The 21,652-nt window shown below is 41.9% G+C and overlaps 1 protein-coding gene and 1 long non-coding RNA gene across 2 annotated transcripts in view; one reads left to right on the forward strand and one right to left on the reverse strand.

Moving 5' to 3' along the window:
• Positions 1–20,746, reverse strand: part of PSMD11 (proteasome 26S subunit, non-ATPase 11) — a 30,056-nt gene extending 9,310 nt beyond the window's left edge. Inside the window, exons 1-6 of the mRNA XM_049637890.1 lie at positions 20,607–20,746; positions 18,185–18,286; positions 12,092–12,216; positions 6,413–6,484; positions 5,982–6,039; positions 3,368–3,562 (exon numbers count right to left, since the gene is read on the reverse strand). Coding sequence (XP_049493847.1) covers positions 3,368–3,562; positions 5,982–6,039; positions 6,413–6,484; positions 12,092–12,216; positions 18,185–18,286; positions 20,607–20,697 — 643 coding nt within the window. The 5' untranslated portion in view covers positions 20,698–20,746. The remainder of the gene's footprint in view (positions 1–3,367; positions 3,563–5,981; positions 6,040–6,412; positions 6,485–12,091; positions 12,217–18,184; positions 18,287–20,606) is intronic.
• Positions 13,202–16,754, forward strand: LOC125927514 (uncharacterized). Its single transcript, XR_007459358.1, has 3 exons — positions 13,202–13,284; positions 15,082–15,153; positions 16,238–16,754. It is a non-coding gene; the product is annotated as an uncharacterized LOC125927514 (long non-coding RNA).
• Positions 20,747–21,652: the final 906 nt, after the last annotated feature.

The raw sequence follows: 21,652 nt of genomic DNA on the forward strand, positions 1-21,652 counted from the left end.
GTATACTGCTTTCCCAAATACAGTAATAAATAGGGCCCACATTAGGACTCCAAGCAACATGGCTATTATAGGTTTATCTATTTATTTATTTAAAGAGAACATTTTTTGAGAGAGAGAAAGTATGCACGTGAGCATGGGGGGGGGGGGGGGGGGGCGGGGGGGGGGGGGGGGGGGGGGCTGTTCCTGGAAAGGGGGGGGGCAGGCAGAGCGAGAGAGGGAGGGAGGGAGAGGGAGGGAGAAGGGGAGGGGGGGAGGGGGGGAGGGGGGGGAGGGAGGGAGGGAGGGGGCGAGAGACACAGAGAGAGAGAGAATGAATGAATGAATGAATGAATGAATCGTAAGCAGGCTCCACACCCAGCACAGAGCCTGACTTGGGCTCAACCTCACAACCATGAGATCACAACCTGAGCCGAAATCAAGAACTGGTCCTTTAATCGACTGAGCCACCCAGATCCCCCAGGAGGTTTATTATTTAAAAACAAAACGGGGCACCTGGGTGCCTCAGTCAGTTGAGTGTCTGACTTCAGCTCAGGTCATGATCTCACAGTTTCGTGAGTTCGAGCCCCACCTCCAGTGCTGACAGCTCAGAGCGTGGAACCTGCCTCAGATTCTGTGTCTCCTCCTCTCTCTGCCCCTCCCCTGCTCACGCTCTGTCTCTCTGTCTCTCAATAATAAATAAACGTTAAAAAACAATTTTTTTTAAAACAAAACAACACAGCAACAAAAAAACGGAGACTGTCACTCATTCAACACAAAAATTAATGCCTACTATGTGCCAGGAACTGATACAATTACTACAGAGAAAATATGAAGAAAAGGCCCTCATGAAGCTCACAGTCACACAGTGGGAAAGATGGTCACCAAAACAGAAACAAGACTAGTACCATAACAAGACTAGCACCATGTACAAAAGAATAGAGCTTTGATAGGGAAGTCCAAAAGAAAAGAAAGCACAACTGGATCTGGAAGGGTGCACAGGAGTCTGCCAAGGGGATAGATGAGAAGGGGGAATTTCCAGGCAAAGAAGACAAAATACACAAAGGCACAAAAGTAGGAACACATGAAGTTATCTGGTAACCGATGAAAAGATGCTTTCCTTTAGCTTGCCATGTTAAAGTAAAATGTAGCCTGGGAATAATAGGAAACCACTGGAGAATTTCAAATAAAGGAGTTACATGATCAGATTTGTGTTTGAGAAAAATGACTTTGGGGTCAGTAGTGGATTGGGAGAAGTAATCAGCAACGGTTACATCAGTAAAACATTACTCCAATGCCCCAGACCTTTATTTATTAGCACAGTGACTGTAGGATGGGGAAAAAGGAGGCAGGTTTGGAGACAAACTAAACCTGATCTAGCAACTGACTAGATATGAAGGGTAAAGAGAAAAAGGAGTCAAAATTAACCCAAAGACAGTAGCTTGAGAAACATTAAGCCAATAATGATACTACTCGAACAGGACAAAAAGGTTGAGAGAGGAGTTAGATAATAATTTTGCTTTTTGACATGTTGAGACTGAGACGCCTGAGACATTTAAGTATGTATGTCCATTATGCAGCTGGAAATCTGGACCTGGAATTTAGGAGAGAGGGAAGCTACTGAAGGTCTAGGTGAAGAGACCACTGGTGGCATGCAGCAGTGAAAGCCACGGGTGAGTATGAGATTTGAGACAGGAAACAGAACAGGAAGAGAAAGAAGCTAAGAAACACATTGAGAAACACCCACACTTAAAAGTCAGTCATAAGGAAGAGGAAACAGCAAAGTGTGACCAAAGAGAGTCAGTCAAGGGAGGAGAACCAAGAAGACACTGATGTCAAAGAAGACTAGAGTGTTCAATAGGGTCAACCTCCCCCCAAAAGGAGAGGTTATAAGGAAGTTATTGACTTCTTTCAAGGAGTCAGTAAAGGAAGGATACTTTTTCAGCTTTTTCAAGAAACTTGACAGAAAAAAAGACAGCAATTTAGAAAGGAGAAAGGCCTATGCTTTTGTAGCTGGGGCAGTTCAAGGACTAACAGGAAGATCCAAGGGGAGAAGAAAGACTGCAGACTCAGAATGAACAGAAGGACAGGTATAAGAATCAGTGACAGAAATTCTGGAGAGGAATGAGAAGAGGGTTCATGTACACAGGGCCTCCATTTCTTCTGAGAAATCAGATGCAAATTCATCTCTTGCCCATGAAGGACGGCATAAGGAAAGAGGAGCAGCTTAAAGCGAGTGCCAATACTGGTGAAAGCTAGGTGCTGTGGTAAGAGCTTCACGTTCATCATCCCACTTAATCCTCACCACGATCCTATGAGAAGGTACGACTATTATCACCATTTTACAGATGAGCTACAGATAAATAACTTGCCCAAAGCCACACAGCTAGAAACTGACAGAACCCCAATTTCAACCTAGGAAAGGTAGTTTGTAGAGCTTCTGCTCTTAACCTCTGAATGGTAAAACATATCATGTGATATTCACAATACCTGATAAGCAAGTAGGACAGGTATTCTTTCGCTTATACAATTATAAACAAAGATTACAGAGAGGTAACACCAGGACTTCAAACTAGTAGTCTTTTTTTTTTTTTTTTTTTTTTTTTTTACTGCTTATTTATTTTGAGAGGGGGGATGGGGGGAGTATGTGCAGGGGGAGAGAGAGAGAGAATCCCAAGCAGGCCCTACACTGTCAGCAAAGAGCCCAACTCAGGGGCTCAAACTCACGAACCGTGAGATCATGACCTGAGCTGAAATCAAGAGTCAGATGGTTAACCGACTGAGCCACCCAGGCGTCCCTAAACTAGTCTTCTGCCTCCAATTCCAGTGCTCTTTCAATAATGATGATAAACTAGAATAAAAGCTGCTAGCTACAAGAAAAAGCATTCTCCTGCCAATCCATGGCCTCCTAGCCCCAATATTCACACACTCCATCAGAAAGGTATCCACTACACTCAACTGCAATTGGGGGTAGTAGGGGACGCATTCCTTTAGCCCTGATCTGAGGCCCTATGGAAAAGTCCAACATGCTTTACCAAGGTCTCCAAGTGACAAGAGACTTGGGTTAGTCGAATTCTGAAGAGAAGTGCTACCACCCTACATGAGTGACTAAGGTGGAAGTTAAGGGAGCTTTTTAAATTTGTGAGACCTTTCTAGGCTCTTGGCTATAACCATCATGTAGCCTGGACCACCACAGATAACCATGTTCTTAATATATTTTAGGCAGTTAACAGCAAGTTAATAGGAGGGAATGTATCCTTCTAATTGGTTTCTCTAAGAAGTTTGAGTAGAATCAGCCAATTACATTCTCCATCCCCATGCCCCCCATTCCTCCCCACTGTAAGATAAGATGAACTTTAAGAAAACATGCCATGAGTAGCTAGGGTGTTACCTGATTGCATATCCAATGTGGCCTGCAATTTAGGGGGGCAGTAGATAGCATTTGCTGTAGTTCGAGCAGAGGTTAAGGCAGCTCGGGCTTTCGGCAGGTTGCTCAGGGCATGGTATGTTTTGCTTTCTAAAAGCTGTACTTCCACCAAAAGGGCTTTGTCATCCATCTTTTTCAACTCCCGCAGCAGCTGAGAACCTGAAGCAGGAAAAAAATATATACCCCTTTGTTAGCCATAATCTTAATACCTTAATACTGTAACGTCTCACTCTCCCACCCTCATAAGAACACTCAGGATAAAGAAACTGGCCTGAACTCAGAGAGGTAGTCTATTTGCAAGAATTAATTTTTTTTTTTTTTTTTACTTATGTGCTATTTTCTCTTCCAAAAGAGAAACATAGACCTCTTTGAAGTTTTCTACATACTAAAGACAACATTAGGGCCAAAAATCCTATAGGCTTACTCAGAAGATCTGAATACAGTGAGAATCTCCACCCAGAACATGCTGAAACTAGTTATTCAGTTCAGACAGCCACCTGGTCTCATTCTCTTCCTGTCTAGCAATCATAATACTACATAAGAAACGCCAGGCACTAAGATTGGAGGGGGAAGGAAAGAGTTCTGGATATGCCACTGTTCTCCAAATACACCTTCTTCTCATCTCAGATGAGAAAATCAAATCCAAATAGACTCGCATCATATATACAAATTAACTCAAAATAAATCAAAGACCTGAACATAAGAGCTAAACCCATAAAACACAGGAGTAAATCTTTGTGATCTGGGATTAGGCAATGATTTCTTAGGTATGATACCGAAAGTGTAACCAACGAAAGAAAAAACAAATGGGACTTTAAATTAAAATGTGCTTCAGGGGCGCGCCTAGGTGGCTCAGTCAGTTAAGCGTCCAACTTCGGCTCAGGTCATGATCTCACAGCTGGTGAGTTTGAGCCCTACGTTGGGCTCTGCTGACAACTCAAGAGCCTGGAGCTGCTTCAGATTCTGTCTCTGTCTTTCTCTGCCCCTCCCCCGCTCACGTACTGTCTGGCTCTCTAATACAAATAAACATCTAAAAACAAATTTTTTTTAATGTGCTTCAAAGGACACTATTCAGGAAAGTAAAAAAGCAACCCATAAAATAGGGGGAAAAATTTTGCAAACCACGTATCTGGTAAGGGACCTGTATTTAGAGTGAACAATAAAATGACAACCAACCCAATTAAAAAACAAGCAAAGGATTGAATAAACATTTCTCCAAAGACATACAAATGGCCAATAAGTACATGAAAAGATTCTCAACATCATTAGCCATCAGGGAAATGCAAATCAAAACCACAATGAGATACCACTTGCACCCCCCACGAAGATGGCTAAAATAAAAAAGACAATAAATAAATAAAACGTGGCATAACCACACAATGGATATTCAGCAATAAAAACGAATAAAGTACTGATATATGCTACAGCATGGACGAACCTTGAAAATATGCCAAGTGAAAGACCATATACTACAAGATTCTATTTATAAGAAATGTCCAGAACAGGAATATCCATAGGGGCACAAAGTAGATTCATGCTTGCCTGGTGGGGGGTGGGGAACAATGGGAAGTGATAACTAATGGGTACATGGGTACAAGGTTTCTTTCTGGGGTGATGAAAATGTTCTGAAATCAGATTGTGGAGATGATTGGACAACTGTGAATATACTGTATTCGTGTAAGTTCAGTGGTAAAAAAACAATGAATTGTACACTTTTAAAAGGGTGAATTTGGGGACACCTGGGTGGCTCAGTTGGTTAAGTGTCTGACTCTGGATTTCGACTCAGGTCACGACCTCAACAGTTCATGAAATCAAGCCCCATGTCAGTATATTCATATTCTCTCTCCCTTCCTTGCTCTCTCTCTCTCTCCCCCCCCCCGCCCCCGCCCCTCCCCTGCTCACGCATGTGTGCGCTCTCTCTCAAAATAAACTTTATTAAATAAATAAAAGGGTGAATTTTATGGTCTATGAATTACATCTCAATAAAACTGTTGTTTTTTTTAATGCTACTATTTGAATCATATGAAATCCCATTTTGCTGGATAAAAACTTAATACTGGCAATTTTTTCAACTTTAATAGAGAACCATATTCTTTCATCTGGGGAAAATAGTCCAGATCTACCCACTAATTTAAAAAAAAGAAAAAAGAAAAAAAAAGAAAGAAAGAAAAAAAAAAAAAAGCAGCAGGCAAAGACTCCAGGGTGTTTAAAGGCCACACAGGGAAAGCCTTTAGTCGGCCCACTCTAGCTGCCATATACATTTGCACCAGTTAACTTCTTGGGCCTTAAAAGAGATTTTAAATATAATTATAAACAAGTATAGTAAATGTAATAGTCAAACACTTGCAGTTTGATCCTTTTGGTTTCTAAATCTGACAGACTAACTCTGGGTAGTTCTTCAGAACTTCCAAATGGCATTTTTCCATGACAGGTTCAGTAAATGTTAAGCCACTTTAAATCCTTCTTAGAAGTAAACAGAACATAAGTTGTTAGTATGTAACTAGTAAGAGTGGCCAGGTTCAGAATACATTTATTTAGCCAGCTAGGATGCCTTATTACTTTCTACCAGCTTACTTACCCAAATGCAATGCTTCCTGGTACCTCTTGGTATCAAAGTACAAAGACACCAGTCTTGCCTAGGAAAGAGAAAAGGCATTGACTGACAGAAAGAAAGAAAAAGGCCAAAGAAAGAAATCAAAGATTGACAGTCACAGAACTGTTACTGTTGAATATACAAGTCCTGGAGAGAGCACCAAATCCAGCCCATTATCTCCTACCATGGCCAGTGATTGTTAACTTTACTGTGCTACTGCTTACTCTTCTGAGCCAAACAGCAGGTCTATCTCAAAACTGCCACCAGAGTATTCTCCTGAGTGGGATTACTATCAATAACCTTTGGCTGCCTGGAGAATACAAAATTACTGAAAATACTTTTGATCAGAATGGTGTTAATTACATTCACAGTCTAATGCCCAAAGACCTGAAATCAGTACTAGTGTAGGCACATACCTCCAAAGCTTGGCGTAAGAAAGTTCTTTTCTCTGATTTGGCCCATTCGATGCACTCTAAACACAACTCGACCTGCAATGAAGAGACAGTACGTGCAACATTATGTCCTCACATTCTTCCCACAGACCTTGCTTTGGAGAACAACTTTAATTCCCTCCTTATATATTACCCATGTTGCTCTGTTTAATGTCACAGGGGACATGCCTTGATCCACAGTATCTCAAAGTGTAATGGTTATATCATAATGGAGAATCAACTTGGTTTTTTACACACAAAGTATTTTTGTGCTTAGATTGTGTTCTTTTGGAAAAGACCTTCCTCTTTAAGATTCCTCTCCTACCTTCCCAGAAGGAACCCAGAACTTCCAACATATATAGCCCTGGAATATAGATTTCTACAATGGATGAGAAATCTTTAAAGCAGAAACTTCTGCAAATAGTAACAGTAATGTGTTAATATGAACCCACTGGTAATAAAGGGGAGAAATTCTCAGACTAAGCACAAATGCCTTGTTCCTAACACTTGCTTATATGACTCTAAAGGCCCTTTCCAACCGATTCATCATCACAATACAATACACTTAGCACATACTAAACGGAATAAAAAAAAAAAAAAAAAAACTAGAATTAGCCTAACACTTAAAAGGACTTTAAAGCTTTATTTAATGGTATGCTTTGGGAGCACATGGCTGGCTCAGTCAGCAGAACATGTGACTCCTGATCTCAGGGATGTGAGTTTGAGTCTCATAATGGGTACAGAGTCTGCTTTTAAAAAAATGAATAAAAATAAATAAAGGTGCTTTGAACCCCCAGTTCTATCTGCCACCCAAACAGTGATATAACATGCAAAGTAACTGATTTAAAGGAGTGTTGTCGCTAGATGGTCTACCTGCCATCAGGCATCTGTGACATCTTAGCTTTGAGAAAGTACATATTAACTACTTATATCATTTATATACATATTAAGATCTTATATCACTTCCGTTGAGGCAAGTTTTGTTATTAAGATTCCTAATGAAAGCATAAGATAAAAAGAAACTGAACTTTCTAGAGAACTAATTGCTAATACAACAGGTCTTTAAATCCAAAGTTCTCTTAAGAGGTGTGTAAGGAAGGAAAAGGAAAGGAACATAATCCAGATTGACAGATCATCTGCCTTTAGATCCTAAGTTCCAAGCTCAGTGAAGAAACATGACATTACATGGTATTTAGCGGACTCACCACCGTAAGAGTCACTGGAACCTTTACAATTCACTGAGGCCCCCTGGTGGCTACTTAATCTCCAGCACTAAATTCAACAGACCTAATAAAAATTCTACAAAAACTAAAATAAAAGCAAGCCAACCACAATTTCAGTCTTCTGCATTATGTTCTGAAAAGCCAACCTCAAAGTCAGATCAGTTCATAATGTGAATGGAACTGAAAATACTTTGCTGAATATGTTTAACAATGAAAATACAAGAGTCCTTAGTCCTGTAAGTCTTGGGAGGGCTAAGAAATGCTTACCATGCCAGTTTTACACAGGGAGCTTTTTCAGAGAATACAAAAATGGACGCCGAGGCTCCTGATTCAGTAGTCTCGAACAGAACCTGGCCACTTGGATGTAGACCTCTAGTTAAGAAACACTGAATTCTACTCCAGCATCTCACCTGTCCCCATTTCCCTGACAGTCCAGATGTCAAGTGACTCGCTCAAGGTCACGTAACAGCTACTGGGATCAGAACTTGACCCTATCTCCGGTGCTCTCGTTCAGGTCAGTACTGGTATTTCTCCTAAAGCAGGGACTTTTTTACAAACTGAACTGAGATCTGTTACCCATTACAGGGGTGCATATTCTGCACTATCTAGGACTGTAATTGGTGACACCAGCGCCTCAAATTAAGTAAAAATTTTAAAGGCCATTGGCCTTGCTACACAACTATTTTGTTTGAGGCTTTGTGCCTTGCTAATGCTGACAATGACTGATAAAGGGGATAAGAATGTATGAGAAGCCCATGCTTCTGGAGGAAGCCCTTATTTGAGTACTAAACCTTGATGTGGTCGAAATCAGACATTTAAGTTTTCTTTTTTTTTTTTCTTTTTTTTTTTTAAGTTTATTTATTTTCAGGGGTGGGGGGGGCGGGGGGGGGAGGCACAGAGAAAGGGAGAAAGGGAGAAAGGGAGAATCCTAAGCAGTCTCCACTCAAGGTCAGTGCGCAGAGCCCAATGTGGGGCTTGAACTCACAAAAACGTGAGATCATGACCTGAGCCGAAATCAAGAGTCAGGCTCTGACTCCCCCGGCTCCCATTCAGACATTTAAGTATTTTTAAAATGACTTTACTAACTAAATCCTTATGGGAGAAAAATTACTACTATTCCAAGTCTGAAGTTCTCTAGCATGAACTCCTTTCCACTGAAATAACTGTTTCAATAACAGGATTCAATATAAGGTTTCTTAAAATGTACTATTGTGGTTTCAGTTGGATAGACTATACCAAAAAATGGCTTTCCATAGTCAATTACCTAGAGATCCCTGAAAGGTAAAGTTAATTTTGAAATTTCAGTTTACAGGGGTGCCTGGGTGGCTCAGTTGGTTAAGCATTTGACTCTTGATTTCGGCTCAGGTCATGATCTCACAGTTCATGAGTTCGAGCACCTACATCAAGCTCTGTGCTGACAGTGCAGAGCCTGCTTGGGATACTCTCTCTCTCCCCTCTCTCTGCCCCTCCCCTGCTCGAGTGTGCACACACGCACTCTTTCTTTGTCTCAAAATAAATAAATTTTAAAATAAAATTAAAAAATGAATCTTTTTAAAAAATGAAATTTCAGGGGCGCCTGGGTGGCTCAGTCGGTTAAGCGGCCGACTTCACCTCAGGTCATGATCTCGCGGTCCGTGAGTTTGAGCCCCGCGTCGGGCTCTGTGCTGATAGCTCAGAGCCTGGAGCCTGTTTCAGATTCTGTGTCTCCCTCTCTCTGACCCTCCCCCGTTCATGCTCTGTCTCTCTCTGTCTCAAAAATAAATAAATGTTAAAAAAAAAAAAAAAATTAAAAAAAAAAAAAAAAAAATGAAATTTCAGTTCACTCTGGCAAGAGTCAGGTTCAGTCCCCTCCTCACCCCAATTCTCCACTCCTCTCCCCTTGCCAACCATCCCCTCACTCTCTTACCCCACCCCCTTACGTCACACATACATCCTCACTTTCTGGGCTCCAACCCTTAGTGCTGTAATTGACCCAATCCTCACCTTTTGGAATATGACAAGCTGAAAACTGTTCTGTAGATCTATCTGACTTCTGCTCAATCCCCAATCAGAAAAAGGCAAGGAAAAATTCCCTCCTCCAACCTCCTGGGTACCAAACTCCCCAGCATAAAACTCCTAGCCCTCTTAACAATGTTCTGAAACAACTTTTGCCTCAGGCTGCAATACTACTGTGACAGGGACCTATAACTTGCTTCCCCATCCTTTCCCATCACTCAATCAAATATTAAAAGAACCTAGACTTTTCCAAGATGAACACTAGCTCCAATTTCCCCAAGCCAGAGACCTTGGAGTCCCCTAGAGAAATGTAGTAACAACACACTTTTATCTCAGTTCAATAAATTTCTGTCTTAATTCAACAAAGTATCTCCTAAGCATCTACCACAGGGAAGGCATAATCCACACACTCCTCCAGCAAATACTAGTTCTGTAGCTCCTCTGCGCCAAACTACTCTAAGTACCAAGGGTACAGCAATGGACAGGACAAAGTAGCTACCCTCACGGAACTTATATTCTAAGGAGTAAACAGATGTTAAAAGTAAAATAAATATGAAGAAAAGTAAAGCAGAGAAAAGGGTATGTTAGACAGGAGGGCCTAACCAGACATGGGGCCACATGATAAGGCCAGTAAATCCCACTAGCCAATTACAGGACAGTGTTAAATTATGATTTAATAGACTTCCACAAAGGAGTAGGAAGACTGAAGATTAAACAAATGCAGCTCTACCCATGGAGTTAACTCTATGCTCTGTGAAGGGACAAATTCCAGAGACGTCGGTGTATAAAGGAGCAGCTTCGATAATTAATTTTTCCTGCCTAAAAAGTTCCAAGTAACACACATCAATCTGTTTCACACTAATGTTTCTTGGTCAGCCCATTATAAGGCACCCTATTTCAAACAAAAGATGGTGTCACTTTTTCATGAGAACAAAGTATGATAAAAAAAATTTTTTGAAAGTTGAGTTAGATTAGAGTAACACCCCTTTAAAATCACTTTTTTTTTAAGTCATTCATAAAAATAGTTCTAATGCTTTGGTTCAAAAGGCAGCCATCTAAATATTATCTATTTTTGGGGTGTCTGGGTGGCTCAATTGGTTGGGCATCTGACTTCAGCTCAGGTCATGATCTCACAGTTCGTGGGTTCGAGCCCCATGTTGGGCTCTCTGCTGTCAGCACAGAGCCTGCTTGGGATCCTCTGTCCCCCTCTGTGCCCCTCCCAGCTCACACGTACACACGCTCTCTCACTCAAAAATAAGTAAACATTTGGAATAAATAAACAAATGCATAAATATTTTTGACCTACCATCATGAAACATAGTTCTGCCACAAATTTGAAGACTTCTCTACAAATGGATTTTCTACAAATAAATTTGGTATATGGTATTTAAACTAGGTTTCAAAGAATCGTTAAGATTAGAGAGCAGATTTTACAAAAGACCTGATTTCAAAGTGGGATCCATATGTCCTAGATTTCTGAAATTCATTATTTACTCAATGTTTACTGTGCCCTTTCATACCTTTTACGTGTATAGCCACAGAGATTACAGCAAACAATGAGACATATAACCAACCAGCAATTCCTACCCCTGTCCTTACATATCTGACATTTTATATATTTATTGTCTGCCTTCCTCATTAAAATATAAGCCTCATGAGAGCAGTGACTGTGTTTTTACAAATGTATCCCCAGTACTGAAACAGTGCGTGGTACACAGCAGGCACTCGGTGACTACTAAGCAATGTGTCTATAGGAAAGACAACAACTGTATTCTTCCTACAAACAGATTTAAGCAACCACAATATACCGTTTGAATCTGCTGCTTTTTACAGAGTAAGTTTTAACTTTGGTGGTGTCTCCTCCTGAAGTGCAGAAATACAGCTATCTTTAAAAGTTCAGAAGAGGCTCACTGATTCCAAACAGGCACTGATTCCAAAGAGGCATTCTTCAATACAGGTCTGGTCTGAACTTGCAGACAACACGTACAGGTACAGGTACACCAGAGTCACTTCCGCACACACAAGACACAAACACATGGATGCTCACCCCTCAATAAAGGCATATATGCGGTACAAAACACGCCAGGAAGGGATGCCACAAGACTTAGTGCTCACAAGGAGCTTTGTGACACAGAATGAAAGGTACCACAGACACAGAAAACATTACAAAGGTGTGGCAATACAATACCTCAAAGACAAGAATCAGTTTGTAACCCTGATGTAATGAGGATTCCAGGGACCACTGACAATCTCCACTTACAAAGCAAAGCATGGAACAGACCCAAAGTATCAAATGCCCTGTAACAAAGAGAAACTGACATGATAAGTCCTGAGCTGTCCTCCCAGCTGTCCCTTCCACATTAGCACCACAGTGCAGGCAGGCATTTCTTTCACTGAAACAGATTTTTTTCCATACGGTCTACCTTCTGCCATTAAAGCAGCTTACCTCCTGCCCTGTAGCTGCTTCCATATCAAGAAACAGATCAAGAAGAGATCGGACCAGACGAGCTGCCTTAGCCTTGCTGATGGAATTCAAGAAGGGTCGCACATACTTCAGGAGTCCTCCAAGCTCTGCGTGGAAGGTAATTCAGAAAAGAAAAAGTAAACATCAATATTAGAGACAAAATACCCATTAAAATAATGATCCAAGCTCATAAAATCCATCTAAATGAAGCATAGTAGGAACATAAAGCATTCTTAGCAGGTAACAGAGTAGCAAAAATGAGTCAACAACATATACCAAATATGTATTCCGTTCCGTACTCAGCTCCTGGATTACTATGAGGGCCCTGGGAAAAACTCACGGCTCTAGGCTTCCTTTACCCATCTTAATGAGAGATAAAAAGCAAAGCCCTCAGTCTCAGAACACAGTTTTCTAGAACGTGAAATATGCTGTGCTTCTGACACCTGAGGCGAAAATCACTCCCTCATAGCCAACAAATCTGATCAGGTTACAGGAGGGGTGTTTTGTTGTTGTTGTTGTTGAATTTCCAAGTCCACCGTGGCAGGTCCCCCTTAAACAGATGAAGATTTTCAATTCCAGGTTTCCTCCTCCTCCCTTTTCAAAGTTCTCCCCAGGTTAGACTTTTAGCAATATCCCTTCCCTGGCACTCTTCTGAATAAACTTTTCACAGAAAAGTTAGGATGTATTCCCCTTAAAGATATACTATCCATTAAAGATATATTTAAAATTCCTCATTAATCTGCAAAGCTTAAGTCTTAAACTATGACCAAAACAGGTGTCCACCACAGAAGTTTTTCTCCTTATAGGAAAAGAAGGTGGAACCGTAATTTTAAGGGAGCATCTTTGACCAAACTATGACCAAAACAGGGGTCCACCACAGAAGTCTTTCTCCTCTTATACAGGAAAAGAAGGTGGAACAGTAATTTTAAGGGAACATCTTTAGAAACAAGAGTAAAAATTGTAGAATATTTCAACTCAATAACTAAGAAAGTATTTGGAATGTAGGTTAAAATTACTTTAGTGCCACCGCCTCTTTAATATTCTTCAATTGTGGACTCACCCTCCTGAGGATTCTAATTCAGGGCAAGCAAACCTCACCCTCCCGAGAATGCTAATTCAGGGTCCTGAAATCCTCATCTGCCTGAACAGTAACAGAATGCATGGGGCTGCGTCAGGTACAAAAGGAACTTTATACATAGAAAAGTTCATCTTTCTCTTTACTCTCCAGTACTGACCTTTGATTTCACTAAGGTTTTTCCCATTCTGCCACTCCATTCATCCCTGCATAGACTATACATGCTTCTGCTCTCATGTCTCACTCCTGCTGCATTCCCATGTAGAATTTCTCCCCCACCTTCTTGACCTATGTAAACCTTACATATCCTTTTAGGTCCAGCTAAAGTCCTGCTGAGTCTTCCATGACAACTCCAGACCACACTGATTTCTCCCTCTCAAATTCTTTTTACATTTATACAAATCTTAATTATATGCTCATAGCTTTAAAAAAAACTTCCTTTAGTATTTATTTTTGAGAGACAGAGTCCGAGCGCAAGCAGGAGAGGGGCAGAGAGAGAAGGAGACACAGAATCTGAAGCAGGCTCCAGCCTGAGCCGTCAGCACAGAGCCTGATGCGGGGCTCGAACCCACGAACTGTGAGATCATGACCTGAGTTGAAGTCAGACGCTTAATTGACTGAGTCACCCAGGTGCCCTCACAATCATAGCTTTTTAAAAGTAGTCTAGTACAGGAGCACCTGGGTGGCTCAGTCGGTTGGGCATCCGACTCTTGGTTTCGGCTCAGGTCATGATCTCACAGTTAGTGGGCTCAAGCCCCGCATCGGGCTCTGTGCTCAGAGCTCGAAGCCTGCTTGGGATTCTCTCTCTCCCTCTCTCTGCCCTTCCCCGACTCACTCTCTCTCAAAATAAATAAATAAACTTAAAAAAATTTTTAATAAATAAATAAAAGTAGTCTAGTACGATGTCCCTTCTCCCACAGTATTTCCTACTATGACAGAACAATTCTGAATAATCTCTAATGACAGGAATTGTTCAGAAAGTAGACTATTCGGATGTTGGTCAAACTAAATTGTTCCTTTATTTAAAACACAAGTCTGTACCCTCTTTCCACATGGCTTCAAATCTCTGAAGATAACTACCATTTATATCTCTCTAACTTTCCCTTTCTCCAAGCTAACCATCTTTAGCTATTTCAACTCTTCCCCCAATGTCCTGGTTTCTAGATTCCTTGTCACTGAATAAACTCTAGTTTGCAAACATACCACTTGTGGTAACCCAGAACTGAAAACAACTCTCCAGGTAGGATCTGACCAGTAAGGCCATGGCCTAATTCTCTTGATCTCACCACCACATGTAACACAAGGTAGCCTACTTCCTTTTTCCTAATAGCATTTTTTGTTTAGACCGAGTCCATTAAGGTCTTTTTTGCAATGACAGGTAATTCCCCATCTCCCTGTTTTGATAAATACTTTTAAGTATGTATCTTTATACTTACCACACTGAATTTAATCTTGCTGGCTTTGGCAATAACTCTGAATCTTAATCCTGTCCTCTACTGTACTGAGTCATCTACAAAAACAAGCAGGCCTTCTGAAATGGCTTTAGCCATAATGCCAGATGCTGACCAGAAAAATAAGGACAGATCCCTAGGACATGATGCTAGAGACTTCCCTTGAGGTTGACAAATGATTTTCATACCCTTTACCTATCATTAATATTATGGAAAATGTTCAAATACCTTGCTTACATCAGATATGTAATCTGTATCATTCCTCTAACCCAGAAATGGGCAAACTTTTTCTGTGAAGGGCCAGATAGTAAATATTTTCAGCTTTTTGGGCTATGTGGTCTCACTGGCGGGTACTCGATTCAGCCACTGTAGTGCAAAAGCCATCAGACAATATGTAAACAAGTGGGTGTAGCTGTGTTCCAACAAAACTTTATTTACAAAAACAGCTGGCAAGCCCCTGCCTATGGAGCTCTGCAAATCTACTGGTCTGATAAGGCTAACCAGAGAAGAGAATGGAGGTGAGTTTGGAATAATCCTTTCTTAATAAACCCACCGTCTTAAGTGATTAAAACCTACTTATCAAATAATCTGTCCCAGATATTAATGATTACCAGTTTAAAGTGTCTAGAAATTATTCTTCTCATTATCTTCATGCAAAGAGAAATAATATTTGCCCATCCTCAGTTTTCTTAATACTTCTTCATCCTCCATGACTTTTCTCAGAATAATAGTGGCTCTATAAATATATCTGCTAGAACTACGCTTTTGATATTAAAAGACAAAAATTGTCAGAGCCTAGAAACTTGAACTTATTTAAAGAGACTATCTGCTCTCTCTTCTCTCACCTAACTTGGCTTTAATTCTCTTTCTGATATCTTCTTTCTCTTTTTGAAAATCATTTTCCTTCCCGGAAAAGGCTGAAGTGAAACATGAACTAAGCAGCCTGCCTTCCCTCTAGCACCTGCTAGCATTACAGTAGTTGCTCTAAGCGCTGAGTGTTACTCTTCTTACCCCAACCAGAAAACAAATGACCTCTTCGTTGCCAAAGACTCAGCAATTTTTTTTTTATTCCCACAGAATCTACTGACTTTTTCCTCCTATTTATTTATATTTATATGACCAGAATTTCCTTTTTAGAACCTCACAGAATTCAACATAATCCTTCTAGAATCTCAGGCTATGATATCTGCAGATCCTGACCCCGGCCATCATGTCTGATGGTGCTCAGCACCACTTTCAACTACTATCATGCATCCAACCTTGCCTAATTCACTAATTCCCAAATGACTGCTGTAGGTCAGGGACCTTATCTTACATTTTTTTAATGGAGTACTTAGCACAGTGCTAGCTGTATATTAAATGCATAATAAAACAAAACTGTAGGTTGGGAATAGACATCTCTTCTCAGGGAACCAAAAATCAAAGGAAACAATATAAACCTATCAATTATGAATAGCAGTTAGGTACATGAATGTAGGTCCAGCGACTTCCTTAGAGTTTCTATTGTATATACCTGTACCCATCAAACTCTTAGAAAACAATGATAAATAACTTGGAAAAGTTTCTGTAAGTCCTTATGATTCACCTGTTAAATTCCAACAGGTTGAGCTATACACTTCTAAAGTTCTCAGGTACTGAGTCACCAAAAGGAGAAGGGCAAGGAATAAGAAGATAAAATGAATAAATAAATAAAATTATAAACTAATTCAAGCAGAAATAAATAAATAAATAAAATTCAAACAGAATAGTTAATATTTTGGGATAAATTTTTGAAGTGTTGACTACACTACATGCTACTTGTAATTATCCGTGCTACTGGAGGAAAACAAACATTTGGATATTTCAACGACCGAAAAACCTTAAATCACTTTATCTGACTTTCCACCTCTTTCAAGAAAATTACCTTATTAATTATATTGTGTATGGACTAATTATCAAAACTATTATGCAACACCAAGCTCACATTAACTGACAGTCCAAAGAAATCCATATGAAATATGTTAAATAGGAGGGAAATCAGTCTAAAAAAAACAAAAACAAAAACAAAAAAAAACACAGGGGCACCTGGCTGGCTCAGTCAGAAGAGCATGCAACTCTTGATCTTGGGGTCATGAGTTCAAGTCCCATGTTGGATGTAGAGATTACTAAAAAAAAAAAAAATAAACCTCAACAATAAGTAAATGAATAAGTAAATAAATAAATTTTCTAAATGGAGGGAAAAAAACCAGTACCAACCATTGATAATCCATAAATGATTAACTACAGAAAGCAATAACCATTATACCATAAGACTATGAGCTCTGAAGTGGGACTAACTGATTCAGATCCTGGCTCTCCCACATACTAAATAAGTGACTGGGTAAGTTATTTAACTTTTCTGTGTTCAGTTTCCTCAGGTGTAAAATGGACAATTGTATCTACATTATCAAGTTGTTTTGAGGATGCAATAAACTAAATCATTTTTGTGCTTAAAAATGCAACTAGTTGATAGTAAGCATTTAAAAACTGTTTTTATCATAAATATTTTTAATGATATTTTAAATAAGATACAAAACCCATATAAACACATCCTCCCAATTGCATACATCCTTACTCAACTTTCTATTGCCTAAGCTTAATAATAAGTTAGTTATCCTTAACTGCGAAAAACCTTAGTTCTCAAGTTCAAGAAGTTTTGCTAACTTACACCTCCTGGGGAATATTATTTCGGGGAAAGTAATCCAGGAGGTCACTTACCAGAGCTTAATCCACTGCAATTAAATAAGATCTAAATTCACTTTAAAGTTGACAAAAAATCACCTGTTTTAAGCTTAAGCAGACTTCTCTCTCAACCCTATTACCACTTTACTGGTCAAAGACCCTTCCTGGTCTCTTATTCCAAGGTCACACACACCCATCATCAGAATAGCATCTGAAGCCTACAAAGTCAGTGGTTCAATTACAACTAGAATGTTTGGGCAATGACATGCACAGAGTCCCAGGTAACAGTGGAGAAATCTCGGGAAGGCTCTTTTCATTTGTTGTCTTACTTACTCTGTATCAGGAAAAAAGGACTCACTCTCTCTCTCACTCTCCCCCCCCCCCAAAGAAATTCATACCTCTCTCGCTTGCTCTCCCTCCCTCTCGCTCTCCCTCTCTCTCTCTTCGACTCACTTGGATGCAAAGTCCCTAGTCATTTTCAAGACAAGGGCCCAAGTCGCTATGCATCTTAAGTGTAACAGAGCTGAAATCACTGAAGACTGCTGCTACTCGTGCTGCTGCCCTTATGTAAGGGAACACAGTGAAAATTCCAGCCAGAAGCAAATCAGAGACCACCATATCCCAGCAGGGCCAGGAGCTTCCCTCACCCGCAGAACAAAACTGTTCCACGGAAGAACAGAGTTTAAAGTTCACCCAGCTTCCTCCTGAAGAACCGAAGCTCAACAAGTTGACAATAAAATGACTACCAATAAACTGTGTGGATGCATTCCTAGGATCCTTTACAGAAACTTGAAAAACCTCACCCAACATTTCAGGTAAAAGAGAAAGCAAGCCATTTGCAGCACTTACCTGCAGCTTGTCCAGTCTTCGCCAAGAGAGACCCGAGTTCCAGGATACTCTGCTCTTTGACCTGCACTGCCTCCTCATCATTCTCCTGAATGTCACGCTTCACTAGGAGAGGAAAATGCAAACCTTCTTAAAATTCTGACAAAAAATGAAGACTGAGGGAAATTTCACCCTCACAAGACCAATTACAAACACTGTCACCAAAAGACAAGTTCTAGATAGCTAAAAACAAACAAACGCACAAACTCTAAAAGTGAAATCATGTGGGATACGTCCCATGTAAATCATAAGAATAGATTTCTCTCTGACTTTAAATGTGCCTTTTCATTCTATCAGTTAGAATTTCCCTTACCCACCTACACTGAAATCTCCATTGCAGTCACTTGGTTAAAGCAAAATTCAAACAAGTTCTTCTTATTTGTGGTGGTAAGCCCCATGCTGGGCACTATGTTACTGAAAATATTAAACATACGTATACGTTTACCTGCCGCAAACTAAAATCAAATGACCAAGTTACTGATGAGTAAAAAGCCAAAAGTCTTTCAATAAACTTTAAACCTGTGTAAAGCCTCACTGATGGGTGTGCTAGGGATAAGCAGTTCTAGGAAGCCATTCAGGAAGAACAACCCAATCAAAGCTCCAGTGTGATCCTTAGGAAGGACTGGTGCTTTATAATGGATGCAGGACCTGTTAAAACAACTTTGTTCTATCTGTCCCACTTTCAGCTGTTAATAACTACTCTACCACTCACACTGAACAACCTCTCCGAGTTTGCGGTGATAATTTTAGCGATCATCACTAGTTATCACTTCTCTTACAAAGCATCATGACTTGACAAAAACCAAGATTTTGATACTCCATGATGGAGTCTGGAAAAAGTACGGCTGTAACCATCATGACTCAAGCTTGCTCTAACAGGGAGGCTTTCAGGCAACTCTCTCCTAGTAGAGTGGAAATCACAAAATGTTCCAACTACAATTTTTACTAATAGTTTCACATTATAAAAGACAAAATATTAGGCACTAAGCACACATACAAAAATAAAATCCATACTTCTCACATTAGTGTGTACTCACAGAATAAAAATACATGTGTGACTGAGATGACTCAGTTCTGTAACTATAATAACTTAATTCAAGATCAGAACTTCAAAACGAAAACCTTTCATTTACCAATACGATCCATCCACAGATGCATCTTAACCCCCCACCTCCTCTCCGAGCCTCCAATAACCCCAAAGACAAAGACATCAAGATCCTGTCATTGTCTTTTCTCCCCTGCAAGTCAGGAATATCAAAATACAACAGACTAGGAAGTCAACACGAAAGCCAACATCCTGGAGGTCCCACATACACGTGCATTCTTACACTACTTGTTGATCCAATTCGAATCTTCTCAAGCTACATTAAAAAGATCACATTACTACATGTGCAGTGAAGAGCAAGCCCATGCCCTAACCGAACCCTTTACGACTGAACATTAAAAGCCTTCTGTCTCACAAATTTCTGTTCACACCTGAATCCCGATAGAAACCTGTCATAAGGGACTGGCTGGAGCTCCCATTTCAGTTTTCCTGTTGGGCGCAAAGCTAAGGCAATCATACTACAATGTACCGAAAAGTGTCTTTAATTTCTTCCGGCCGTGTGCAGCCGGCCGGTTCCCCGAACTCCGCGGCTGACAACTAACTCCCCGAACTCACTTCCCACCTTCTACAAGGGAGACCAGGACGATTAGTCACCTCGAGTCGGACGGTCCCATCTCGCTCTTACACCCTACACGGGGGCAAAGGAACGTCTCGGGCACCTCTTCAAACCAAATGCCAATTGTCAGTGTGTGTCCCCTCGGTATTTTCCACATTCAGAGAGAGGTCTCCCTTTAGTGGAGCCTTCCGAAGGGAGGCTGGGGAGAGGTAGCAGCTCCCAGCGTCCCGAGGAAGAAAACTCCAAGAGCAAAGCGAGCGCTCGCGCTGCCACCCGGAGCGGGTTGTGCTGATAACAACGGCGGGAAACCCTGTCTACAGCGGGTTTCGCCAAGGCCCTTCAACTCGAGGCTCTTAGTCCTGCTCGCGACAAGCCCGCCGGCCGGCACTGCTCCCGGTCCCGGGCCAGCCCGCATGGGCCAGAGCCGGGGCAAGGCTGGGGAGTGGTGGGGGCCCCGGCTCGGCCCACCCTCCCACTCCACGCTGAGCCCACCGTGAGTCAGCAGCCGGCGAGGGAACGCCGGGGCTGCCTCGGGGCTTCCCACCCGGGTGGGACCCAGGGGGCTCCAGGGAGCTGCGAGCGGCCTGTGCCCCCGGCCCGGCCCCCCTCACACACAGTGAGTCAGCAGCACCAGAGCCGGATAGCCCGGCCCCGCTCCGCCGCCGCCGACCCGCACAGGCCGAGCTGAGCCGGCAGGGTCAGGGAGGGGGCGCGGCGACCTTTACCGATGGAGTGGAGAATGTCGATGGAGGCCTCCCGGTCGGTGCTGAGTAGAGACTGGGCTCTCTGGAACTCCACCACCGCCGCCGCCGCCATCTTACCGCTTTCACACCGTCCCCGGCCGCGGCCGCCGACGCCGGAAACACACTCCCGGAAAGCCCGCCCTCGCCTCCCTCTTCTCTCATGGCCCCTCCCCCCTCCCGTTCCCAGAGCACCACGGGAGTTGTAGTCTCTCCGCCGGGCGGGGCCTGAGGAGTGAGGGTGAGCACTGGGGCGCCTTGGCTGGTGGGCGGCAAACTCCCCAGCACCGCCTAGCGGTCAGCCCGCGGGCGAAAGAGGCGGTGCCTAAGAACTGGAGCCGGAGGCTAGTCTCCACCCACCCCAAAAGAGGCCTCTTAGCGGCGACTCCCTTAGCTCGCCCTTGAGAGGAGTTTTTGAACCCTCGCCTAGGTATTCGTGGAGAGCCTTTTTGGCTTCCTTTGTAGCTTCCACGTTTAACCACTCATTCAGGGCAATGAAAGATCTTATATAGTGCTCGCAATGTGGCAAAGAATAGCACCATTCAAAGGCGTTCAAGTGTCTAACGACATTTGTCACACACACACACACACACACACGCACGCGCACACACTTTCCAGGCTAGGATCCTGTAGAATCATAGCCAGCCTGTGATTAAACCCACCAGTGCCGGGGAGAACTGATGTTGGAAAGTGAAATCTCATCTTTGCCCCATTCAATCAATAAATCCCTCTTGGGAGTCACACCAAAGTCTAACGGCTACCTGGACTCCTCGGCTCAGAAAAGAAAAAAACTGGAGTTTTCTCTCTAATATCTCCAGTGCCTTCAACTAAAATCAGAGATATCTGAAAGGCTGTCAAGTGGCCGGAGAAAAGACCTTCTATGTGACCACTGAAGGGAGAGCCTAAGGGAAGGGCTAAAAATATAACAGAGGCAGTTCAATATGAAGAATATTTTTCTCTGGGTGAAGACAATCCAAAAAAAAAATATGTTGTCCCCTAAAGGGACCTGTAAAGGGAATCAACATTGCTCT

This window comes from Panthera uncia, chromosome E1, assembly GCF_023721935.1.
Source record: "Panthera uncia isolate 11264 chromosome E1, Puncia_PCG_1.0, whole genome shotgun sequence".
Lineage (NCBI taxonomy): Eukaryota > Metazoa > Chordata > Mammalia > Carnivora > Felidae > Panthera > Panthera uncia.